This window comes from Gadus chalcogrammus, chromosome 9, assembly GCF_026213295.1.
Source record: "Gadus chalcogrammus isolate NIFS_2021 chromosome 9, NIFS_Gcha_1.0, whole genome shotgun sequence".
Taxonomy (NCBI): domain Eukaryota; kingdom Metazoa; phylum Chordata; class Actinopteri; order Gadiformes; family Gadidae; genus Gadus; species Gadus chalcogrammus.
The window spans coordinates 19,342,124-19,369,718 of record NC_079420.1 but is presented as its reverse complement, the minus strand read 5'-3'; the positions used below and the strand labels follow the sequence as shown (position 1 = coordinate 19,369,718).

At 42.1% G+C, this 27,595-nt stretch overlaps 1 protein-coding gene across 4 annotated transcripts in view; it reads left to right on the top strand.

Moving 5' to 3' along the window:
• Positions 1 to 25,367, top strand: part of LOC130388972 (probable polypeptide N-acetylgalactosaminyltransferase 8) — a 42,146-nt gene extending 16,779 nt beyond the window's left edge. Inside the window, exons 1-11 of one of the 4 annotated variants that reach the window (XM_056598612.1) lie at positions 2,695 to 3,095; positions 11,360 to 11,504; positions 11,776 to 11,942; positions 12,222 to 12,408; positions 14,900 to 15,097; positions 15,209 to 15,323; positions 22,111 to 22,296; positions 22,523 to 22,660; positions 24,134 to 24,226; positions 24,311 to 24,481; positions 24,618 to 25,367. In XM_056598612.1, the coding sequence (XP_056454587.1) occupies positions 2,945 to 3,095; positions 11,360 to 11,504; positions 11,776 to 11,942; positions 12,222 to 12,408; positions 14,900 to 15,097; positions 15,209 to 15,323; positions 22,111 to 22,296; positions 22,523 to 22,660; positions 24,134 to 24,226; positions 24,311 to 24,481; positions 24,618 to 24,737 (1,671 nt within the window). In that variant the 5' untranslated portion in view covers positions 2,695 to 2,944 and the 3' untranslated portion in view covers positions 24,738 to 25,367. Of the gene's footprint in view, positions 1 to 2,694; positions 3,096 to 11,359; positions 11,577 to 11,775; positions 11,943 to 12,221; positions 12,409 to 14,899; positions 15,098 to 15,208; positions 15,324 to 22,110; positions 22,297 to 22,522; positions 22,661 to 24,133; positions 24,227 to 24,310; positions 24,482 to 24,617 lie in introns of those variants that run through there. The other 3 variants (XM_056598611.1, XM_056598609.1, XM_056598610.1) reach the window with 3 other exon arrangements.
• The last annotated feature ends 2,228 nt before the right edge of the window (positions 25,368 to 27,595 follow it).

The following is a 27,595-nucleotide window of genomic DNA, read 5'->3' as shown; positions in this document are numbered from 1 at the left end:
CCTATCCATATAGTTGTGTTGTCTAAAACCTAACATAAAAGTTATGCTGCCTATATCTATCCAAGCCTTATCTTAACCGCACTCATTCAATCAGAGATAGGATTTGTGATTTAATGAATTAATAATTGAGCCTGCAGTCAACCAGATTTCCAGCAGGCCTATCCCTGGTAAGGCCGCCACAACCACTTATCTAATGTGATGAAGGTTAGATACAATGATACAATGATACTAATGAGGGCCCTATGGGAGCGACGTTAAGGCATTTTCATAAATAACCAAGATTGTTGCCGCTGATGTGTTCCTGATATGTCAATTGTTGGTGATCATTTGCATAAAGGTTGTGTGTGTGTGTGTGTGTGTGTGTGTGTGTGTGTGTGTGTGTGTGTGTGTGTGTGTGTGTGTGTGTGTGTGTGTGTGTGTGTAATGCACACACACACAGGTGCTCTGATACAACTGTCCTTGCTGCTAGGTGCACCGTCTGTGCACCTAGCACCTTTTAAGAGAGGGAAAACAATACTTGGTTTCAGAGTGCTCAACAGAGTGTTGAAGCAAGTCCTTAGACACACACACACACACACACACACACACACACACACACACACACACACACACACACACACACACACACACACACACACACACACACACACACACACACACACACACACACACACACACACAAACACAAGTCCAGGAAACACAATTTAAAGGTGAAAAGGGGATTATAAAATATAATCTCGTATTACTGTGCAATGCAGGCTTTAATTATCCAAACATACATTTATTCCTATTTGTTATATTCCTTTAATACAATCCCATGACTCAAAGTTTGATAGGTGCACAATTTGAGTGATTTACATTATTATAATTACAGGTCGAAAATTTGGCTTATATTTCAGAGCTCCGATTTGACAGTAAAAACATCCAACATGATTGCCTTCATCATTAATGAAAATGAAGTTGACGTTTCAGCACAATTTTATGTGCAAAGATGCAATATGTGTTTGCATAGTTTTATTCCCTGATTATAGCAATAGATGGATTACCAGCTATTTGACAGATAGAATAAGATAGCTAATGTTTGTCTCCACTCTTCTTTGTATGTTTAAAAAATAAGCATAAATTGCTACTGCAATGGAAGTTGGCAATCTCTGCGTAGTTTTGAACAAAAGTTCCTCTAAAATAGTGAACATTTATCTTGAAATAATCCTAAAGGCAATGGCAAATGTTTCATGGACATGGTGGATGTTAATATTTTATTTGTAAAACGTGTGTGTGTGTGTGTGTGTCTGACTCGTGTTTGTGCAGAGGACTTGATGGGAGAAGCAGCAGAAGGAGCACCGGGATGAGCAGCTTTGTGTGGACTCAGCTGTGCTGCTGGAGAGACAGCAGAGCCGGACTCACAGGATGCAAAGACAAGAGCTGGACCAGACCAACGCTCAGCTGGCCCAGGCGCAGAGGCAGCAGTCAGTGGCTCACTATCCCACTCGTTTACAATGAACCACCTAGTCCCTAGATCAATATCTGAAGCCAGAACTCAGATATTTTGCCTCTGAAAGCTTCATCTACTAGCAAAAAAAAGTCTTCTGTAGAATAGCTTGAAACAATGAGTCAACTGTCATTCATGCAAAAAAGGTGATAAATAAATTATCTCTTCCATCTTCATTCCCTTTCCATCATCAGGAAAAAAATCCCTGGAGAAGGAATGCCAGATCGGCTTTGTTGACTTTGAAGCTGCACGTTGCAAGTTCAATACCAGCAGTCGATAGGATGACATCTGCAATGATCCGGTCCATTCAACGATTGTGTTGAAATAACCATGCTTGAAAATACCTGCAATTGCTGTTTTAACCTGGTCTTATTAAGTTAAATGTGTTAAAATGCAATGTGAATTCAGTCGTTTATTTCAGAAATGTTTACTTCATGACCTATTTTTTCCAAGAAATTTACATTAAAGAAATCGAAAATCTTTATTCAACATCTAAAAAGTACAATTTCATTCAATTTCACATATGTTAAAAAAAGTGTAGCGCTGACACTCAGGACTTGGGTAAGGACAGTCAGGACCTGCAGATTTGCACTTTACAACATCCGCAGAATCCGGCCCTTCCTCACAAGTGAAGCAGCTCAGCTTCTAGTCCAATCACTGGTCATCTCCCGCCTCGACTACTGCAACGAACTCCTGCTTCTGCGATTAAACCTTTGCAGCGCATCCAGAATGCGGCAGCGCGCCTCGTGTTCAACCTACCAAAGTTCTCCCATGTGACCCCCCTCTTCCGAGACCTCCACTGGCTCCCTGTAGTAGCTTGCATCAAATTAAAGACGATGGAACTTCCCCTGCTTACCTCCAAGCATTGGTAAAGCCACACACCCCAGCTCGATCTCTCCGCACAACTACCTAAGCTGGACGTCTGGTACCGCCATCGCTAAGTGCTAGCAAAGGTCGATCAGCAAAGTCACAACTTTTCTCGGTTTTGGGACCTCAGTGGTGGAACGAGCTCCCTGCCATTCTCAGTAAATGTAAATGTAAATTTAAATGATAGGATCGGCCTGCTATAATCGGATAAACATAACAAGACAATTCTTAAATTCTTGTATCTTTACTTTAGTTTTTAATTTATTTATTCTATTTGATCCTTTTTTAATTGATTGCTTATGTTCCTGCTTGTTTATATGGTGTTATATATATATATATATATATATCTCTTCTTCATTGTTCATTGTTATTGTCTTAATGTATGCACCTTGATCACCAAGCCAAATTCCTGGTTGGTGTAAAATCCTTCTTGGCAATTAAATCCTTTCTGATTCTGATTCTGACAAAGAGGACTGTTGTCATAACATGGGGCGTTCTTTAAATGTGTTTGATCAGTTCACCACCGGACAAAACCAGCCTGTTGGTTAGGTTGAATGAAGACTGTATTTGGCCACTGTTCAAGTCACAATGAAGGTTGTGTGGATAAAGCGCTTCCTCCTGATACTGGCTGGAATATGTTCTATATATTACATAGTTCCATCATTTATTAACCGAGATGGTACAATTGAATCATTTGGACATGGCAGCCCTGGAATTGAGCAAAGTGTTAAAGATCTGTGTAAGTGGACACTTTACATATATATAGCCAGTGGCGATGGTAGCATTTTGTATGGGGTGGAAAAAAAGTGGCATTATGAAATTTAAGGATGGTGTGATGTGCACGTTGTTTTTGTGGATTATATGTTGTAGCTATATCCTTATCACTTCAGCACATTGAAGGTTTTAATCATTATTCTACGCGTTTGATTTGTATGGAATGCCAATTGAGCAAAAAACGTCTCAGAAATTTCTCCTTCAAAAACAGTTTGTGTTAACACACATAGTTTGGTCTTTTTATGGATGTAATGTATTTAGGTGTTAATCCAACAAAAAAATGCATTTAACCCCTGCCACTTTTTTTGCATTTAACTTGGAAACATTTATTTTTTGATCCACAATATAGTTATCTATGCCAGTGGTTCTCAAACTTTTTACCATGAGTACCACCTTAGAAATGATTTGGCTCTCCAAGTACCACCGGAATTAAAATAAATTGCGTAGGCCTATAACTACATAGAGTTTACACAGAAGGCATTAATTTTAAGAATACGATTTATTATTCACATAACTTTACTTGACTGAAGCAACCAACTGTCTATAACTCATGCATTGTATTTAAACACTTGCAACGGGATAATACTAACAATTGAACAACTGCTTCAAGGGGGCTACCCATCAAATGGGGATATCATCTGGCTTTTAACATACCAGTCAATCTAGTGAGGTTATTAACAAGTATACTGCATTAAAGCATTCACATCACTGAATATTAATTTTAACAACTGCAGTCAACCAATCATGTGAGGTAAATTGTACTGCATCAAATCATTCAAAGAATTGCACATGAATATTTAAATACTGGAGTCAAACAATCCTGTTATAAGCAATTGCAGCATTAATCATGCACAGCAAAGAGAGACATCATGTGTACTGCGAAAACACTGTAATCAAACTATCATGAGTAAGAACAAGTGTATCATAGAAAAACAACATATTCAGTATTAAAAAAAATACTGCAGTAAGTGACATAAGTCAGAATATAAACTATGTTTAGGTTTCGAGGAGAATGTACTCAGGCACACATTGAAAATTAAGAATAAAAAATAAATTGATAATGGCGACTCTGGGCGAGCAAGGTACGTTTTATTACTCTGTTTTCTGGGAATAATTGACGCAAGCAGAAACCAGAAAACAAGCCGTTTTTTCGTTTTTTCGTTTTGACAAGAAAACGAAAATCTAAATTTCAGTTCGTTTATTCGTTTTTTGGTTCTTACTGAGCGAAACGAATTTACCACTCAATATCTGGTTTCCGCCGGTGGGCGGGTCCTCTTATTGGCTAGCGTGCTTCATTGCCCTGTGCGCTTCATAATAAAAGTTCTTCCGTTTGATAATGTCGACAAAAATATTACTGTATTATAGACACTAGCAGACACAGAGGACCACACCACCCACAGTCAAGACTGACACGGCTTCAAATAACAATAATAGTATTCATAATCATTTGAAAATGACAACTTATGAAGTTATGATGACTTCAGTGCAGTTGATGTTTAGCCACAGTTAATACATGCAGAGTAGACCTGAGGGCTTTACTACGACATGATTGTCCGGCTCTGAACTATGCGCTCTGTGCGCGTTCACATCAAAGGAGCTGCGATCGCGGGCTGCTGATTTCCTCACAGCCTGAGAGCTATGAGGAATACAAGTGATTACAACACATTTCTGACAGCTGAACATTGCGCAGGGCTCTCCGTGAGACGCACGCAATTCAACCCATTCACACGCCACACAACTTGCGCCGCTATTTAACAGTGGAAGGGTAGGAATCAAATGCGTCCGGGTGAAATTTCAAAATCGTCCGGGATTTTATTAAAGCCTCAATACATGTTCACATTTAATTTGCGTTGCGTTCCTCTGGGTCTGTCACAAACTAGTTGGGCTACGCCCTCCCCTACTCAGTTCTGTTCGCTTAATTTGCATTGGTGGAAGTGAGTAGGGGGAGTGGTTAAGTAAATCCTTCAGATTGGACGGGTTGACTTTAGAGTTACCGCCATGTTTTGTATTTTTTTTTTTAGTTTTATAGGGTTTAGTTTTATAGTTTTATAGGGACAAACATTAACACATTTCTCCATTCTCCTGCAGGGGATTGATAAAGTTCTATCTATGTAACAGAAGGAAACACTTACTCATACTCCATCAAATATTCATACTCATACTTTACGCACACTTTACCACAGCATTGGCCTACTGAATGCCACAGATATATTTTTAAGCATTGGACTGAATGCCACATAAATATAATGTATGTTTTGCACGTTTGCAACGTTTAAAAGTTCAGGGAAAAGTATATGGCTCTACTGGTGTTGCTTTGGCCAATATCCTTTTAAGGGCCAATAATGCGTTTTAGGCAATTTACCTAAACCATGTTCACATTCCCAAACACTTCACACAGTGAGCATACCAGTAGACCATGTGAACCAAACTGTGGTTACTTGCCCCTATGCTAAGATACAAATGCTGGCAATGACGCCTTCTTCCAAATTTCATGGATACCTGCCCCAGTCAATGTTCACTACCGGCAATACGCTGTGGAACTACAGCATATTTTACCAATGTTTAGATACTCTGTTCAAAACAGTGAACTTTCTGTTCAAAACAGTAATTTAGATCACTGTAGATGGAAAGATGCTGCATTTGGACAGACAAATTAAGTTACATGCTTGAATAAGAAAAAATATTTAGTTTATAGTTTATTTATTTTATTTTACAGTAATTTAGATTTTTTTCCCCCTGTGCACCATAGTTCTTGGTGAATTAGCATGGAATTACTTTTTTTACGTAAAAGCAACACTACATACAATGATCTGTACAAAACACAGAGGATACGTTTTGCAATGCAAAACACCTGGTGGTCATTTCAGCTAAAGACCTACTCAGCTAAAGACCTACTCAGGTGTTTTACATGTAATTTGTGCCTCGTTGAAAAAGGGCCTTCTTTGGCATTTGCTTTGGACTTCTTTACGTAGTTGGTATAGGAAAATGGATGCAGCAAGAGCAAGAGCAAGACGCAGAGCCGGAGGAAGAGGCAGAGGAAGAGGAAGAGGAACAGGGTGGAGGTGAACGTGAAGGTGAAGGTGGAGGTGGAGGTGAAGGTGAAGGTGGAGGTGGAGGTGAAGGTGGAGTAGGAGGAAGAGGAAGAGGAAGAGGAAGAGGTAGAGGGAGAGGGAGAGGTAAAGGAAGAGGGAGAGGGAGAGGAGCAGCAGCAGCAAGGACAGTTGTATCAGAGCAACTGTCATCGAACATGTAATCAATCATGGTCTGTCCATGAGGGAAGCTGGTCTGAGGGTTCAGCCGAACTTGCCAAGATCAACGGTGGCATCAATCGTGAGGGTTTTCACACAAACTAACAGGTACTATACAGTATTTACAGCATTCTGACTGTTGTGTTTGTGATTTGTTTCTGGATCATATATTACGTACTTACTGTATGTAATTTGCATTGCAAAAACTGAAAATTGTTATTCTCAGTTTCTCATAAAACACTTACAGTATTTACTGTATTTACAATTACAGTACATTTACCACACTCAATTGTGACATCTTTTGTGGGAGGTAAACCAACATATGAACACTGTCAGCAGATACTTGGCTTGGATTGTCATACTGTAATATTATAAACTTTATTACTGTAGTCCAAAGAAGTGTTTGTCTGTGTTTTTTCTCTTTTTTTCAATGCAACACTACAGGAAATCTATGCCAAACTGGAGGACACAGCAACATTTTATATATGCAATTGGCAATGCTTCAAGATGTTAGTGTTTTTTAGGTCATAGTGTTCTGAGAGGAAACATGTGTTAAGTTATGGCAGCATTGTTTGTGGTGTGGTTGTTGTAGTGCATTTTGCACCAAAGGTTAACAGATATGCAGAGGTGTGTGTCTCTAAAGCCCACTGTGTTAAGTGATAGGGAAAAGTGACCATAGTATGGGTACATGACCGAAAACGATAGGAAAAAACTGTAATATACCCCCCCCCCCCCCCCCCCCCCCCCCCCCCGCCAACAAAATCTCACTCTGAACTTCAAAAATGGAGAGCCCTGCATTGCGCATCTGTTGACCTTTATCCATTTACAGTAAACAGATAATTTTTTCTTGCTGGAAGATATTTTATATTGTTTTCATATTATTATTTACTGACAGTGATTACAGAATGCGAGTGTGTGTTATATTGAAAGCGAGGCTGGGTGTGCCTATGAATATAGGCTACAGTGAGTTTTTTAAGGTGCTGTACAAGCAAATCATATTGACTACTCTGTACAGTGACAAAGAGTGTACAGTAACCTACTTCATTCAATATTGAATAGGCTACTGTAGCCTACACTATTTACAAATGGTTTTGCTCTTTGCTCATGGCAGTTGTACAAGCAAAACATATTGACTACTCGGTACAGTGACAAAGAGTGTACAGTAACCTACTTCATTCAATATTGATTAGGCTTAGCCTACACTATGTACAAATGGTTTTGCTCTTTGCTCATGGCATAATGTACATCTACTGTAGCCTACACTATGCACACATGGTTTTGCTCTTTGCTCATGGCAGTTGTGGCAGTCATTTTAACATGTCAGCAGGCAAGCTTCACTCATTCCAGGATGTATTATGCTTTGTCATATAGCCTACTTGGAACGTGTTTTGAAATGGATCTATAGTAGCCTATAGAAATTTGCCAGCTGGAATACAAAGCAAACTCTCCTTCAAATGCACATTCATGGAAGTCTTGTATTGTCATCCCCAAATAATGCTGCAATGTAATAATATACATCTTTAAATGCACAATAATGAGTCATTATTTTTATTATGACTTATCAAAGGTTTTTATTGGCTCCCAGAATGCAGGTCTGTTAGTGACTCCCAGTATCTCTAAAAACAGACTGGGAAGTAGAGCTTTCAGTTACTGGGCTCCTTTACTGTGGAACCAGCTCTCCCCATGGGTCAGAGAGGCAGACCCCCCCCCCCCCCCCCCTCACCTTTCGCACCTTGTAGTTTGGCCTTGGCGTCTCGCAGTCTCTCTGTGTTTCCATATATTCTCCACAGCTCCACCCCCAGTCTGAACCAACTGCAATTTTTCCCCTTGGTTTTCCTGGGAGTTTTTACTCAGTCGATGTGAGGGTTTAAGGGAAGAGGATGTTGTTATGAAGCTCATGCTATGTAAAGCCCTTTGAGACAAACTGTTTGTAAAAACGGGCTATAAAAATAAATTGCTTTGCCTTGCCTAACCCGCTTGGACTGTAATTCATATTCATGCTACTAGTTTGATCATTGACTGACTACATGAATAGAGATTCTTATAGAGGTCTTATAGTCAAACGGTATAGGGTACATACAAATTTGTATGTGTTTAGGCCAGTTATGAGATCTAGTTAACATCATTGAAAGTCATTTCCAAACACATTAAAGAAAAGAAAAAAACAAAAGCAAAGAGATTTTGCAGCAGTAGCACACTTTTACTTAAACAGAGTGGGATAGGAATCAGGTTAACAAAACATCTAAGAACATCTAAGCTGTCTAACACATTACCAACGCAACATTGAAACATCATAAAACATCACAAAAAAAACAGCTGGAATACAAAGAGTTTGCTTTGTATTCCAGCTGGCCTGTTATGAGCAAATTTCTATACACTACTATAGATCCATTCCAAAACATGTTCCAAGTAGGCTATAGGACAACGCATAATGCATCCTGGAATGAGTGAAGCTTGCCTGCTGACACGTTAAAATGACTGTCACAACTGCCATGAGCAAAACCATTTGTACATAGTGTAGGCTACAGTAGCCTATTCGATATTGAATGAAGTAGGTTACTTAACACTCCCTGTCACTGTACTGTACAGAGTAGACAATATGATGTACAGCACCTTAAAAAAATCACTGTAGCCTATATTCATAGGCACACCCAGCCTCGCTTTCAATATAACACGCACTCGCATAAACACCATCAGTAAATAATAATATGAAAACAATATAAAATATCTTTCAACAAGAAAAAATAATTTGTTTACTTGAAATGGATAAAGGTCAACAAATGCGCAATTTTCAGCTGTCAGAAATGTGTTGTGATCACTTGTATTCCTCATAACTCTCAGGCTGCGAGGAAATCAGCAGCCAGCGTTCACAGGTCTGCTCTGCATGTATTAACTGTGGCTAAATATCAACTGCACTGAAGTCATCATAACTTCATAAATTCTCATTTTCAAATGATTATGAATACTATTATTGTTATTTGAAGCCGTGTCAGTCTTGACTGTGGGTGGTGTGGTCCTCTGTGTCTGCTAGTGTCTATAATACAGTAATATTTTTGTCGACATTATCAAACGGAAGAACTTTTATTATGAAGAGCACAGGCCAATGAAGCACGCTAGCCAATAAGAGGACCCGCCCACCGGCGGAAACCAGATATTGAGTGGTAAATTCGTTTCGCTCAGTAAAAAACCAAAAAACGAATAAACGAACTGAAATTTAGATTTTCGTTTTCTTGTCAAAACGAAAAAACGAAAAAACGGCTTGTTTTCTGGTTTCTGCTTGCGTCAATTATTCCCAGAAAACAGAGTAATAAAACGTACCTTGCTCCTGGGCCTATCATGCTTAGTGAGATGTGATGTCTGGGTCGATTGAGGTTAGCTTTTGCCTCAGACTTGGTTCACCCAACCTGCTTCCAGCACTCGAGTTGAGGGGGGATGGCATCCCCCTTTGGAATTAAAATGATCAAAATCATCCCCCTTCTGAAACAGCCATCCCCCTTCCCATCCCGTTATTTTATCAATTAAAGTGGAAATATTACCGCAATTTCATTATAGCGGTTTCCTTTTTCAATTCGGCGCAGGCAACGTTACTTTTCCCAGGGACAGATTTGACAGCGATACTGCATTCTCGGGCAGTATGCTATTGCGCAAGCACGCAGGCGTACTTGCGCAATAGTGCCTTCACAAGCTCTCATTCCACACCGTACGAAACTGACACAGGTAGCGTGAAGCATTCTCTGCATCTAAGACATCGCTTCCGCAGGCAACTCTGTCCCCTTTTCTCCCTTTCATTCCAACCCGTGAGCAACGATAGTCTCCCTTCTCTGCCGAATGCATTTTTGAAAAAATAAGAACAAGAATCAGTTTTTAAAATCCTTAAATGTGATGCATGCCTCCGAATCGTGTGATGCGTCCGATCAGCTGCGTTTTTGGGGATAAAATAAGAGCGATGACATGACAGTAGTCATCGCTCTTATTTTATCCCCAAAAATATATAATAATAATAATAATAATAATAATAATAATAATTATCACACCGTTGGTCTCCCACCATATGCGCTGTCATCAGCACAAATTATCTGTCACTAAAAGTTAAAATCCACCATCCCCCCTGGCTTTTTTTTACAACTTCACTACTGACTGCTTCTATATTTAGTCTTAATGACGGCGAGGGAAGAGAAGCCTTTCTCGCACAAATACGTGGTTGCAAATGGAATGAGAAAGCGCACAGCCTTGTCTGAAAGAGCAGGATATTCGCTGCGTCGCTGCAACCAAAAGTCCAAAAATGTCTGGCCTCTGATGGCAGACTTCACATGACGATTTTGCACCATTTTTGCTTCCCCTACTCATCGTCACAGCAGTTAGTCAATTCAGGTTTAAGATCATTGCATATGATGGGTACATGCAAATTATTTTTTTAACGTTTGCTTCAACTTCAAAAAATTGTTTCAAAAAATCGTTAATACTCCGCGTACCACTAGAGGGCGCACGCGTACCACAGATTGAGAACGGCTGATCTATGCCATTTCATCACTGTTACTAAGACCAGTAATTACCCCCCCACACACACGCAGCAAATAACCTTGTATAACTTATAATTGTTTCCTTCATCACTTGAACAATTTAAGGGTACCGGATATACAGGCACCTTTCACAATAAGAGCTAGTACAGTACAGGTGGGGTATTGAGTCAACACTTGATGCCCGTATATTCTTCACACTGGGCCTTTAAGCCAACAAGGTGTGGAGGTTAGTGATACAGCCAAATGGAACAGTCATGGAAATTAGCAGCGGCTTCGGTGGAGCAGAGGGGCTAGCATCATCACCCATATTTCACAGCTAACTGTCAACGCTGTCTGCATTACAGCATATCAAATATGTACGTCTATGCTGAATGTGAATGCCTGTGGCATTCTTTCTTACCTTTCTTTCATTGCCTTTGTTCAGCTAATCACAAACTCCTACATTTTCTCTTGTCATACAGACAACTTGGTAAAAGACCTCCATCTAAAACAAGGATCCATATATAAAGGGAAGAAACTTTTCCCAAAGTCTGCCCTGTTCCAGAACTGGGGTGGAGAGAATTTGTCAGAAGACGAACAAAAAGAGGCACAAGCATTATTTGAGAAGTATGGATATAACGTGTTTCTCAGCGATCGCATACCCCTTAATCGACCTCTTCCAGAGACCAGGGACCCAAGGTTGACCTTTTCCTCTTCTCACTGTGTGTGTGTGTGTGTGTGTGTGTGTGTGTGTGTGTGTGTGTGTGTGTGTGTGTGTGTGTGTGTGTGTGTGTGTGTGTGTGTGTGTGTGTGTGTGTGTGTGTGTGTGTGTGTGTGTGTGTGTGTGTGTGTGTGTGTGTGCCAGCATTTCCTTAAAGTGTTTGTGGTTTTAATCTAGATGCTTAATGAAGACCTACCCAAAGGATCTGCCCAGCATTGGAGTAGTTCTTGTCTACCTGGATGAGGCCCTGTCAATCCTCAAAAGAGCCATCCGAAGTATTATCGACCGCACTCCGAAGTCCTTGCTGAAAGAAATCATATTGGTGGATGACCACAGCAGAAATGGTTTGTCTCTTTTGAACAGGTTTATCAGATGGAAGACAACATTACTACTATTCTGTCCAATACATTTTTATGGGAATATATTACGGCAGGAAGATCCACCCTCCCACTGTAAATGATTCATGCAAAACTATTTCCCAATTGCCATTAATTTTATTTCGCAATATATACACAGGTCGTCTCATAGTTGACTAAGGTTATTAATGCGATGCAATTATATAATTAATTCAGCAGTATTATCAATAGCTGTTATTAACAGAGATTACCCCCCTCCCCCCACAGACGACCTGAAGCAGGACTTTGACATGTACATCAAGACCATTGAGGACCAGAATCCAGGCCTCCTCATGACCAGAGTGAGACACAGTGAGCAGCTGGGGCTGACCACGGCTAGGATCTCTGGATGGAAGGCCGCCACGGCTGACGTGGTCGCCATCTTGGATGCTCACATTGAAGTCCATGACCTGTGGTGAGGGGGTACCAAGTTACCATCATATGACAGATATAATTGTGTAGACCAGGGATGGACAACTGGCGGCCTGCGGGGCGCATAGAGCCCGCATCCTCACTCAGTTAGTCCCGCACATCATTTTAAGTTAATTAAAAAAAATAAAAAAATACACAAAAATCGAGTTACAGAAAACTCGGTCAAGAAAGAGGAGAAGCAGAGTATCTGTTCATAGAATTCAAAGGCAAACCCATGTGTCTAGTTTGCTACTACTACAACTGCACTGAATATCATGCTTGTTGGGTTTGAGTTCATTGAGTTGTTGCACTTAATGTTGGTGATGATGAAAAATGTTGGCCCTCTTTATCATGAAAGTTGCCCATCCCTGGTGTAGACTCACCAATCTGATTTTGGATTAATACTCTAAAGTCCGATAGCAGATGAGCACCCATCTTGGTGAATGAGGCGTTTCACTCTCCTTCGCTTCATATCTTTTTGATCCATCATGTTGCTGGAGGGGGATCAGTAAGCTTTTACAGTAATTGGCTACGAACAGCAAACACACACATGGCCAGCACTAGTTTTCTGTAAAAAGGGTCTGTAGAGGTTACCAATTCACACTGTGTAGATTAAGCCGCTGTAGAAATACACATTTTAAATCCCATTCTAGATCTAAGCGGACTGGATTAGATCCTTGAAATAAGATTCCCTTTTTTAAGGATCTGGGTTACCAGTTGCCACAATGTTGACAACCAAACAATTTGTTATATTTTATATAATAGTTGAATAGTTGGAAATGTGTCAAACCTTTTTAAAAGAGACCTTCGAAAAGATTCTGAGTTATCTGGTGGCCTGTCCACTTCCGGTTGTAATTTTCCCTTGAAATGTCCCTGTTTAAATTAATTAAATTATTTGTATTAATATGTATACATGATTTGATTTTTAAATGCCATGTTACAGCTAGCCTCGCTTTTCATTTCAGACATAAGGTCACCTTTGTTTTCAGGTTTGCGCAATTCTCATTCAGGGGCGCTCAGCAACTCCCTGGCTTGTCATGGGTGAATGAAATTCAAACCCAAAAGCAGATCAAGTCAAATGATTTATTTGAGGCAGAGCTAGGCTTTGGTTCTATCAATAAAAGACAAACTCTGTGTCTCACAGGAATAATGCAAAAACACAAATACAGGTACCGCTGTTGACTAAAACAGGGGAAGAATCCAAACAAAGAAGGAAAAGCCAGGTCACTGTCCGAAGAGTAGTCCAGGGGCAGCCAACGGTCAGAACCGGGATAGAGTTCAATTCCGGAAAACAAAGAACATTCAGGAACCAAACAGGCAGGTAGGAAGGCAGGCAGGCAGGCAGAATACAGGGCAATGTAAAATGAGTAGGTCAGCTCAGACCAAATGTTAGAACAAAGAGGCACTGACAGCACAGGACATAGATAAGATAATATATACTTTATTCATCTCAGCAGAGAAATGTAGGTGTTCCAGCAGCCAGCATACATACACAACACATGTATACAAACCTATCCCACCTAAACAAAACCATGCACCCACAATACCTAGCCTACGATAGAAAAAATGGAATGGATGGTCCATGTGCATAAGTAGAAGTAGCTGTTACTCAGATAACAGTCCAAAATGTGTGCAAATATACAGGTGTTCAAATAAACAGCTGTGCAATAAACAGGTGCAAAAAATAAATAATAAATAATATATAAGCAGCGCAAGCTAAAGTTTAAATTAATATTCTTCTAAAAAGGGGAGTTATTATAAAGTGCAATTGCAGTAGGTAAAAAAGTATTCCTAAATCTGTCCTTTCTGCAGTTTAGCTGTCGTAGCCTCCCACTGAAAACACTCTTTTGTTTACTCACTAGATTGTGCAAGGGATGCGTGTTATCGTCCATAATACTCAAAAATGTCTGTACCATCCATCTCTCCATCACCACCTCCAGGGCCACTACAGCAGCCCTCCTAATCAGCTTGTTAAGCTCTTTAGAGTCACAAGCCCTGATGCCGCTGCCCCAACTGATGGCTGCAAAGAAAATGGCACTTGCCACAACAGACTGATAAAACATACATAGCATTTTGCTACACACATTAAAAGACCTAAGCTTCCTAGCTCTCTACCACCTGCACTTTAAGGTGCAGGTAGGCTCAGCAATAGAAATACAACGATGAACAGGTGAGCAGGAGAAATGGCGGGAAAGAGGCAATGGCAGGATGTACAGATAAGAGGCAGAGTCAGAGGCGAAACAAATTAGAGACACATGGTGGATAAAAACACGAAATGACCAGCAGGAGGTCACTGAGTCCAAACAGAGATGCTGACATGGCCCCCCCGTAATTCACACCCTGATTATGCTGTGGAGTATAAATTACAACACAATTTAAACACATCAGTGGCAAAGGGAATTAAATCACTGGAAAATTATAGCAATAATATTTTTTAAGGTTTGTATCAATAACTTGTTTTTCTATGGGGATCTCAATCTATTTCTGTGCTGCAGGGCTGAACCATTGCTGACGCAGATTAAAGGAGATCGGAAGCTGATTGTGTCGCCAGTGTTTGACAGAGTCAACTACTATGATCTTGAGGTTGTAAATTACATCCCTGCATCCCATGCATTTGACTGGGCTTTGTGGTGCATGTACGAGAGATTTAGGCCTGATTGGTACAAACTAAATGACCCCACCTTGCCTGGAAAGTAAGTTTCACCTGATAATTGCTTTTCTTGATCTGCATTAACAACATATCTGCATTTCCTCGATCCTAAACAATGATGTGTTGAGCCATGTCATCTGTTTGACCTTTTAAGGAGTCCTTCCGTAATGGGTATTCTAGTCGCAGATCGGGCGTATCTTGGTGAAATTGGAGTTCTTGATGGAGGAATGAAAGTATACGGTGGAGAAAATGTTGAGCTCGGGATTCGTGTAAGTATACCACAGGAATACCCAAAGTTTTGTTATTAGGATATAAGTGTCTAAAGACTAGAAGTGATTAACTTACTTATGTTGCTGGTGTGGCGGGGCTCAGTGCAACAGTCAATATTAACGAGGGGAGGGGGAAATAACTAAAGAGGGACCGACAACGCCACCTGGGGAATTACACCCCAGGAAATATAGAACAAAGAAAGTTAAACTATGATATTACAGAAATAATAAGGACACAGGTTCAAGAACTAAAGAGGCAGAGACAATAACTATATTAACCGTTTCTTTTATTACAATAACTAAATAAAGAAAACAGGATCAAAACCAAACCAAACTGCAAAACAGGGGTTAAGTAACCCAGCAAACCAAAGGTCAAACAATGAAACAGAAAAGGGAAAATAACACAAAAGCAAACTTAAGCAAAGCAACCAAAACAAAATAGCAAACGGAACCAAAACAAAACAAAACAGCTAACCAGAACAACTAAAACCATACAAAACAGCAGCAGGGGATCCTAAAAACAAGAGACACTAATTAATAAAAGTTCAAATGGGAACTCACAACTATTAGAAAGCGGGGACCCTACTCACCACCCTAGGAGGAAACCAACAGAGGCTGACTTTAGCCATCTTGGCCCTTTTATCTGCACCTGGGTGCAGGAGGAGGAGCTTAGATGGGGTTGCATTCACAACCCCTACTGAGGTTCACCACAATCTACCCCCTGGGTTTTTAATCGTCGGCCCGACGATTTACATTTACTGCCATGGCCTAAACACCACACAGCCACCAAGCACGGGCATCAGAGAGTTAGCAGCCCCTATTGCTCTACTTCCAGCCGCTTGAGGTTGGTGGTGGAGGTTGTGGTGCGTCCCGGCATTGGTCCGGTTGGTCCTTCTGGGGGGTGCCTCACTGGTGCCCGGAAAAACAGCAGTTATATCAGGTAAATAACTTGCTTGGTGTTGGCTAGAAGGTGGTACCTGCACTTCTGGTGGAGTTTGTGGAGGGGTGGTTTGGGTTTGCCGACTTGGTTGGCTGTCCAATCCTGAAGGAGCCAGTAGGAACCATTCACCATCCTGTGCAGTCCCATCTATAAGAGGCGATTCTACCTCCTGGAGTGGCTCGCTAGAAGGGCAGTCAGTCACATGATCCAATTTTCTTTTAAGTAATACACGATGAACATGTTTTACCTGATGTAGGTCAGTTACAGGGGCAATGGAGTACACTGGTCCTTGTCCTGATGGGGCCTTCAACACCTTGTACACTACAGAGCTCCAGATGTCCTGAATCTTGTGGCGACCTCTTAGCCCGACATTTCTAAGGAAGACCAGCTCTCCTTCTTGTAAGGATGGATCCCGCACATGTTGATCATGATTCTTCTTGCGTCGCTCAGCCGCAGCCGCGAGATTCTTGGTGGCACCCTCAAATGCATGGCACAGCCGGTACTGGTGTTCAACAATCCAATCATGGGCACTGCCAGCTACAGGTTCCTGCACTCTGCCCAAAAGGAAATCAACAGGTAACTGGGGGTCTTGCCCAAACATCAGAAAAAATGGGGACTCTCCAGTGGACTGATGTGCTGTTGTGTTATATGAGAATGTCACTTGTGGGAGGTAGCAGGACCAATCCCTCTTTTTGGTAACAGGAAGGGTGCGTAGGAGGTTGTGGAGGGTGCGATTGAAACGCTCACATTGGCCATTACCAGCTGGATGGTATGGAGTGGTGTGGCTTTTGTCTATACCATACATACCACAGAGCTGTTGGATGAGTTGGCTCTCAAAGTTTCTGCCTTGGTCCGAATGAATACGCCCTGGTACCCCAAACTTATAGAACCACTCATTCACCAACACCTGCGCCACTGTGGTAGCCCTTTGGTCATGGGTTGGGACTGCTTGAGTGTACTTGGAAAAGACATCCGTCATGACAAGGACATTCTCCATCCCATTCCTGGATGACTCCAATGTTGTGAAGTCAACAGCGAGTATCTGATTTGGGCGAGAAGCAAGTAGATGTCCCATGTATGTACGAGTAGCAGGATGAGTATCTTTGGCTACCTGACATCGTTCACAGTCCAGACACCATTGCTTGATGTCCTGGTGCATCCCTGGCCAATAGCACCGCTGCCGTACCAAGTCGGTTGTCCGTTCGACACCTTGATGCCCATGCTCCTGATGCAGCTGATGAAGGACCTGATTCTTGAGCGACATGGGGAGCACCAATTGAAGGAGATCCCCCGCTTTGGGGTGGCAGACTGTGCGATGCAATACTCCATCTTTTTGCATCATTCGATCCCACTGTCTGACTAGCCCAAGCACTTCCTTGGAGGTCTGGTGCCGTTCAGCTGCATCTGGGCCCTTCTTCCGGGTCCAAAACCTCAGGAATTCCTTGATGGCAGGGTCAACTTCCTGTAAGATACATAAATCAGATGGGGAGTGAGAGGGGAAAACAGTGATGGTGGCCTGGGTAGCCCTGATTGTCTGATCAGGTTTAAAGAACTGCTTCAGTGGTTCTGGGACATGACTGCCAGAGGCTACAAGTTCAGAGTCAGTAGCCCTGGGTGGGTGCTGTCGGGAGAGTGCATCTGCATTTTGATTACTTCGACCAGGCCTGTACTTGATGGTGAAATCAAATGCAGCAAGTTGTGAAGCCCAACGCTGTTCTGTAGCACCTAGCTTGGCTGTAGACAAGTGGCTGAGAGGGTTATTGTCCGTGAACACCACGCATTTTTGGCCAAGCAGGTAATCTCTGAATTTTTCGGTAAGGGCCCACTTAAGGGCCAGAAACTCCAATTTCATTGAGCTGTAATTACTCATGTTTCTTTCCGTAGGTCTGAGGCCCCGGCTAGCATAAGCTATAGGTCTGACCCTGCCATCCTGATTTTGGGAGAGCACAGCCCCGAGCCCACTGTAGCTGGCATCAACTTCTAGGATGAAAGGCAAGGAGAAGTTGGCATAGGCCAGAACTGGAGCACTCACAAACCTACTTTTAAGGCCTTCAAAACTCCGCTCACACTCCTCCGTCCATGCAACAAGTAGGCTCTCTTTAGATGGTCTCCTGGATTTTGTGCCATTCATTTCAGCCACCAGGCGATGCAAGGGTGCGGCCAACTTGGCAAACCCATCGATGAAGCGTCTGTAGTAGCTTGCAAAACCCAAGAAGGAACGCAACTCTGACACATGGTTAGGTCGCTGCCACTTTGAAACAACGTCTATTTTGCCAGGGTCAGTAGACACACCATCCTTTGATATGATGTGCCCCAAGTAGCTCACCTCTGGTTTGAAAAAGCAGCACTTTTCCCACTTGGCTTTGAGATTTTCTTGCTGCAGGCGGCCTAGTACAGACTCCAAGCGTTCGACATGCTCTGTTACTGTTGAGGAGAAAACAACAATATCATCCAGGTAAAGCAACAATGACTGACAGTGCTGATCTCCAAAGATCCTCTCCATTAACCTCTGGAAGGTACTTGGGGCATTGCACAACCCAAAGGGCATCCGGTTCCACTCAAACAGCCCAAAGGGTGTGCAGAATGCAGTCTTCATTTTGTCCTTTTCAGTGACTGGTACTTGGTTGTACCCAGCAGCAAGGTCCAGGGTGGAGAACCAGCAGGCTCCTGACAGGGAGTCAAGGGACTCTTCAATGCGGGGCAAGGGAAAGGCATCCTTGCGGGTCTTACTGTTTAAGAGCCGGTAGTCCACACACAAGCGGAGGCTGCCATCCTTTTTCTTGACCAGCACGATGGGGGAAGCAAAGGGGCTACTACTTTCTCTAATAACCCGTGCCTCAAGGAGCTGGTGGATGTGGGCCTTGGCTGCTTCGTACTCTGAAGGGCGGATGCGCCGATATCTTTGGCGTACCGGTACCTCATCCTCTAAAGGAATGTCATGAGAAATGAGGTTAGTGCAGCCTATATCTCCCTCGTTTGCAGAAAATACGTCACTGTACTTGTGCAATAAGGTTCTGACCTGACCTTGCTCCTGCTCTGATAGAGCTGTTAGATCAACTGCAGCAATCTTATCCTGCACTTCATTAGTTACTGTCTGGGAGGAAACTGTGGCTGCTAATTCCCTCTCCTCAAGCCCTGCAGGTAAACTCACGAGATGGGCATTACTTAGGGTGCCTAGGACAGCACTGGGGTAGAGTAAAACATCCTGAATCCCTACATTGACAATCGGGATGTAAACAGTACCTCTACTCACACGGACCAGTGCTGGGGAGGCTAGTAGCCCTGAAGGCAGGCCATTACTCAGGGGCTCGAATAAGGCATAATTTGCTAAATGTTGTGAACAGGAGGCGGCAACAATTTTCAAGGTACCCCCGGGGACTCTGCATACCCTCCCTCCCTTTACTTTTACACGACCTGAGCAATCCAGAGGGGTAGTAGCCTGAATTTGGTGACACTGCTGGAGGGCGTGCTGAATTAGGGGGGGAGCCTGCAGCACAGAAGGTAGGTTAAAAAGAGCAGGGCCATGCCGTACAAACAACTCCAAGTAACATTCCTTAATTATGTTCATTCCCAGCACACCAGGAACTGTAGCTGTACTGTTTTGGGGATCCTTTACCACCAAAACCCCCCGCTTAACAATTTCTTTGCCACAAAGCTGCACATCTAACTCAAGGTATCCTATGTAAGGTATGGCCATCCCATTAGCAGCAGTCAGCCTTAACCAGTTACAGGAATGGAGTTTTTCTGAGCCCCAGGGTTCAAAATGCTTTACAAAGAAACTCTGTTATTGTTGACACCATTGACCCTGTATCAACCAGGCATGGAATCTCCACCCCACCCATATTTATGATAATATTGGGGCAAGCTGAAACCAAATTTCCCGGATCATGGACATGAGACTTGGAGCAAGTAGAGCCCCCACCTGAACTTTGGCTCAACAGTTCAGGGGGTGAAAGTTTCCCTGGTTAGGTGGACAGCGCTCATCCCTAGAGCTGGATTGTACTGCTGTGGTAGCTAGCTTGGATGACGCAGCTACATGGGCACCATTACACTCCCTAGCAAAATGACCAGGCTGTTGGCACCTCCTACAGATAAGGTTTTTCTTATCATACTGGGGTCTAGGGGCATGAGTGATGGCTGCAAGACTTCTGGTAAGCTGGTTTAGCTGCTCTTGCTGAGTCCGAAGGATTTCTTTTAACTCCCCTAGCTCGGAGCTACCTGATGGGTTACCCACCCTGCTGTGGCTTGGATTGACTCCCTGGACAGTGTGCTGAAACCCAAAAACAGAGGGGACAGAGTGACTTCTACCGCTCCCACCCCCTGGCATTCCCTCCTGTTCCCACCTAATGGCCTCACTGCGGACATCTATCAGGGTGGTAGTAGGGTGGCCTCGAACAAATTGTTTAAGCTCTCTGCGAAGAGTACAATCAGACACATGTTCCACAAATTGATCTCTGAGTAATACATCTTTGTTGGGTAGACCATTGGGGGCTTTCTTTACAACCTTCTCTATCAGACTCATTAGTGCATGTGAAAATTCTTGCAGGGTTTCTCCCTCTTGTTGCTTCCTAGAAAAGAAATCTTCCTGCAAAGACACATATGATCTAGTACACCCATACTGTTCCTGAAGTATAGCTAGGACCTTGTCTGGATCTTCCTTTTCTGTCCGAGATCTGTATTTAATTTCCTCTCTGGCCTCTCCTTCCAGGTGATCATAAATGAAAATTGCTTTCTCAACTGATGACAAACGCCTAGAACGTGTACAAGCCTGAAGCTCTTCAACCCACTCAACAATATTGAGGCCTGTTCTACCCCTAAACATGGGGCACTTCCGGTCTCTGGGTACAAAAATCAGTCTCTCGTTTACTGGGTTCCTTGGGGCAGAGGCACTCGTTGATGCCGCACTGGGCCCTGGCTGGTTGCCTTCTCGTTCATCACGCATCTGTCGATTCTCAGCTTGAAGCTGCGTTATCAAGTCTTTTAGCTGGGAGAGTTCCTCCTCCATGATGGAAGAGAGAAGAGATTATCAGGGTACAATTCACGGATCCTTCGAGGACCTGCTGCTGTTTTGTAGAAATAATAAACCTTAACAAACTACGTACAAATCAATTGGGTTGTGGAAAAAAAATGAAAACTACAAGTCTCTGCCTGAAAGTAATCCTGCCGACAACGCCAAGATGTGGCGGGGCTCAGTGCAACAGTCAATATTAACGAGGGGAGGGGGAAATAACTAAAGAGGGACCGACAACGCCACCTGGGGAATTACACCCCAGGAAATATAGAACAAAGAAAGTTAAACTATGATATTACAGAAATAATAAGGACACAGGTTCAACAACTAAAGAGGCAGAGACAATAACTATATTAACCGTTTATTTTATTACAATAACTAAATAAAGAAAACAGGATCAAAACCAAACCAAACTGCAAAACAGGGGTTAAGTAACCCAGCAAACCAAAGGTCAAACAATGAAACAGAAAAGGGAAAATAACACAAAAGCAAACTTAAGCAAAGCAACCAAAACAAAATAGCAAACGGAACCAAAACAAAACAAAACAGCTAACCAGAACAACTAAAACCATACAAAACAGCAGCAGGGGATCCTAAAAACAAGAGACACTAATTAATAAAAGTTCAAATGGGAACTCACAACTATTAGAAAGCGGGGACCCTACTCACCACCCTAGGAGGAAACCAACAGAGGCTGACTTTAGCCATCTTGGCCCTTTTATCTGCACCTGGGTGCAGGAGGAGGAGCTTAGATGGGGTTGCATTCACAACCCCTACTGAGGTTCACCACACTGGGAATGGATGAATTGAAACAATGCCCATTTGTTGATTTGTAGGTTTGGACATGTGGGGGAAGTATTGAGGTTGTCCCATGCTCCAAGATAGCCCACATTGAGAGAAGCCATAAACCATACATGCCAGACATCTCCATCGCAATGAAAAGGAATGCTTTGAGGGTAGCAGAGGTTTGGATGGATGACTACAAACACAATGTCAATCTAGCCTGGAATCTGCCCTTCAAGGTAAAGTATAACCTAAAAGGTCATGCCAATTTAGACAACACAATGTCGAGTGTATTCTAGACTTTTTTTTTATTGATTTGGTTAAGAAGAAATGTGGGTGAAACAAAACAATACTTTACAATGATGTCCTATTTGGCTGAATTGATTAAGGTTAAGACAGAAACACACATTATTTGGCTTTACTGATGAAGGCTTGTGATCAAACTAAACGCTTTTTGTTCTGCAGGATCACGGTATTGACATTGGGGATGTGTCAGAGAGAAAAGAACTCAGAAAAAGGCTGAATTGTAAACCTTTCAAGTGGTACCTTGACAATGTGTATCCACTGCTGGATACCTGGGACGATATCCTGGCCTATGGAAAAGTGAGTTGTCTTAACTATATCAGGGTCAGGGTGGAACATGTGGACATTTTTTGATTTATAGGGCCCTATTTTAATGGTCTGAAACGCAAGTGAGAAGCGCCAAGCGCAAGTAGCTTTTTGGGTGGTTCTATGGCGATGTTCTAGTTTACCGGCGCAAAACTGACTCTTGCGCCCGGCGCAAATCTAAAAAGGGTTGGCCTGAAGTAGCCTAATTACCCGTAGGTGTGGTTTTGGCGTAACATGCAATAAACCAATGAGAGTGCCAGCTCCGATCCCCTTTAAGAGCCAAGAGCGCATTTGAATCTGACAAGTTGATATTTTGACAGCGCGTCTGCGATCAGTCTCCGATGAGACAGATGGACATGAATTTCAAACTTCAAATGGCTCAATTTATGGCCAAATAATATGGCCTAATTCACACATGGAATAAGGTTTTCTTCCACAACTTCAGAAATACTGAGTCCTCAAATACATTTCGGCAAAGAAAACTTAATACACATATGATATGCGGTAACTGTGGTTCTATTTAATATGATATACGCAATACATTATAAACATAGTTTCTTATCAATATTGCTTGCATTATCGTTATCGACTTGTGTTCCTAATAAGCATGTGTCCCCCCGTTAATATACATTGCCATGAACTGTATTATGCGTTACGTGTTTAGTTTGCGTGTGTTTAAACAGATGGACGCACACACGAGCGCACACATTCATTAATTATTTTACACATACACACGCGTGCGCCCGCATTCATTCATTCTTTTTAACACTCACTCGCGGCAAAACAATGTTTTCTCACAATCAAATACTCATCAATCCTAAAAGTGATGGGCATCTACACGATGTCTGTGTCAAGAAAATATGTGTTTGCTGTACGGTGTTTGCAGATGCATTGATTCAAAAGTACAACTTATTACCGCTGTATCAGCTGTTCTTTCCCAAATAATTTACCAAGAATGTGTGTAGATGAGAGAAGCAAAGTGTGTGCGTGAGGTGCACAAGCAACATTATGCATGCGCCCTTAAAATAGCATCTGAACAACGTGCCGCTGACTTTAAACCAGGTATTTCCTGGTTTGTTGCGCAAGTGGTTTCTGAAACTGCAAAATAGCACCAGGGAACGTTTGCGCCAGAACAAGCCTTCTCCTTTCGCCGAACCGCCCCTTGGGGCGCAAGATCATTCCCTAATTTACCGACATGTGGCGCAGGAGGGAAAAGAACGCTCTGCGCCAGTTGCAAACTAGCAACGACCAGTGATTAAGTCAATTGCGCCAAATGCAAGATAGGGCCCATAGAGTTATTCTGAATCATCTCTGATGGAAGAATCATTATGATGATGTATCAGAAGGTATTCCTCTTGAACAGTACTTTTATTTGTCTTTATTTTTTCTTTTGGCCAAAGTACTTAGGCGTACTGAATGCAGTATCAAGCATTTGAATCAAGTTAAACATATTTCTCCCATATTTAGCTGAAGAACCTCGATGCCAACATGTGTTTAGACCAAGGTCCAGTTCCAGGCCACACACCAATTGCCTATGTCTGCCACTTCTATGCATCTCAAGTAAGTCAAAGGACGTACTATTAATATGTTGGATGAAGTATATGATTAAACTGAATGTTGTTCTTTGCTTTAATTTCTCATCAGCACACATATTTCCGAGAGACTGGTGAGCTTTACATTGGTGGGATCAAGTCCCATAAATACAATGCTAATCGCTGCTTGACGGACGATGGCAACAAAGACAATGAGCCTGGCCTGAACGACTGCCACCAATCTCTTCAGAAAAGAATTGGAATCTACTGGGACTTCACCCAGGTACATATAAATCCAGGGTATTCTGGTTGTGAAAGATGCAGCAGAGCAAGATTCGATTTTCGCTGGACGGAAGAATTGTACAATAATGACACACAGTGTTCCCTGATGTATGGCTGTGTCTCGCTTTCTTTTTCAGGGTAAAGAATTGAAGAACAAAAAGACCAGTAGATGTCTGGAAATTATGAATAGCAAACTTGTGGTACAAGAATGTACGGGCCAAAGATGGGAAATCCAAAATGTTATCAAACCTTTCTAAATAAATATTGAGGCTGTGTATGACTGTGTACTATATGGATCAATTCTGTAATATAGGAAAAATGCACAGATTTCACTTCTCCAGAACCGAATGCAACCGCGTTGACGATTATGGTTTAGCCTATGTAAACTAAAAAATTCCAAAGGAAATAAAAGTAAAAGGGCAATAATTGTTTAATAAGTATTTTTTAACTTTTACTTACCGCTAGGACTCTATCGCCCTGCAGTTCCTAATCAGTACACTAGGCCCTATGGCTCTCAATTATCATCTTAACGGTCCAGTGTGAGGAATTTAGTAGCAACTAGCGGTATAAGGTTTCAAACAACAATGGTGGCCCCGTTTTGGCCTGTATTGTAAATCCTCTAAATACATAGGGCATTTTGGTGATAGGACAGCGCATAATCCTGTCTTTACTGACTATATGAGTCACGTCCGAGAGAGAATTAAGTGTCTCCTACACATACCGTCACGGTTTGAATGGAGGTGTTGGGCTCTCTCTGGCCAGTGGTTATTTTTTGTCAGAGAGGGTTATGCTTCTTGGATACTTAGTAGTTTAACACCACAGTGTGGCACAATACATGTACACTTTGCTTACTATAGCTCACAAATGTATGGAAGCATGTAGAAAAATTCTAATGGCAATGCAATTTGACATTTGCAATTCAAAAAGTCATTACATTATGCAATTGACAATTCATTGTGCAATTTAATAATGTGATTTGTAAATACGTTATTCAAAGTGTCTTTTAATAGCCTATGCAAAGTGACAATGAAATCCTCAATTAAATTTGCAAAAGTTATAACAATAAAAATAGAATTACATTTTGTCCAATTTTTCGAGTTCCTTTATTCAAATTGAAAAGCTATAGCGTCCCTGTGATTGCAATGCACTTCGCCACGCTCCTTTTTGTTGCGAAATTCCAATTATATTTCAATCCGCAAAACGCTTTGCAAAAGATTTTGCAAAACGGCATTCTTTTCTATGCCTAGCATTATGCCAGGTTTGACTGGGTTGACGCATATAGTAATGACGTGAAAATGGCGGAAACGACGGTCCCGGAGCTACTGCGGGAGGCCTCGCAGCTCTAGAGGAGCAGCGGGATGCAGGGTCCGAAACAGCGACCAACATGCCTGCACCGGATCGCACCGGAGAAGGGTGCGCAAACCGGTGCGCGCCCTTATTGTAAATCGTATAACGCGATTTACAATAAGGGCGCGGTATTGGAAAGAAAGGGCCGTGTGCTAGGTCGTGATGATCAGCTGGTCTGCCGAGAAAGTGACGTAGTTCCCGCCCAGACGCGATTGGCTGATACGTTTTGCTAAATCTTTTGCAAAGCATATTGCGGATTGAAATGGAAATTGCGGATTCAAATTGGAATTTCGCAACACACGGAGCGTGGCGAAGTGCATTGCAATCGCGGGACGCTATAGCTTTACCATTTGAATAAAGGAACTAAAAAAAATTGACAAAATGTTATTTTAATTGTTATAATTTTCAAAATTTCATTGGGGATTTGTCAATTTTCAAAATTTCATTGGGGAATTGTCAATTTGCATTTTAAAATACACTTTGAATAACGTATTTACAAATTACATTATTAAATTGCAAATTGCATTGCCATTTGAATTTTGTACATATATGATTCCATACAAATGGGTCGTAGCCATGGGGACAACACACCACCTCCTTCCTACAACTAATTGCCCAAAACATGGCGTGCAAAATGGTGTGCTATGGGGAAGGGGAACCACTCCCCATGTAGCTTTAAAGGGCTTATTTTAAATTCATAAAAACAAAACAATTCAAATTAAGACATACTTATGAATATCTAATTTTTGCCCCTTCAATTCCGCTAGATGCCACTTCTTAATTCTACACGCAAAATTATAATCTGTTTATTAATGAATAACTTTAAAGGTAACTGAAGGTCTGTGTATAAAGCCTTCTTTATAACCAAGGAATAACATTTAGCCACCAACTATAGTGGAGCCAGGGATTGCTGACTTGTGGATGTTTGACGAGGTCAAAAGCATCCAAAGATTCACAGGAATTGTCTCCTAGCAACCTGTGTTTGTGCTGGGAGCCTTGTGTTCGGTTTGAGGCCCAGGTTTTAATGGCGAAAGGATCCCAAAATGAACATTGATCGCCTGGCCGCAGCACACCTGCAACGCACCAGAACCGTGAGCTGCACCGACAAGAGGGGATCTTTAACTCTAAAGTTACTATTGGGGTAGGCTTCACACTCTGTATTAGCAATATTTAGCTTTCTCAAGGACAAATTAAACATTGGACAAGTATTGGACAGTATTGGACAGCTGTATTACAGCTGTATTACAGCTGTACTCCTGCCATTACCACTATTACTTTTGCGTTAACGTTACAGGTTGATCAAATTGGATTGCAGCACCAGGTGAAAGAAAATGAGAAAAAGGGGGAATCTGCAAAAGATTAATTGCACGCATTTGTTCACCCTTATTAAATTGTCACAGCAGTTTGACATCCAAATAAGACCTGCGTTTCTTAATTGAACATTATGAAAGTGATTATCAGGTAGGTTTGTCGACGTTTGCCTTTGGATCTCTCATCCAACTTTTGAGGAGGTTGTTTGGCGACACGGTTCATTCCTTGATGGAGCGGCGTTTATCTATCATGGTCCGATTCAATATTGATAATTATTCCTACAGTGTTGTTTACGGTTGAAGAACAGTGATTCACTAGCCTGAGAACCAGAATATTGAGAGCTATTGTTTTATTTGCTCTAATTGCTCATATGTCTGGCCCCCTCCCGTTCGTTAAACTACTAATCATACTATGGCGAAGGCATTGTCAGTTTCTAAGCAGGTAGGCTTAGAAGCTG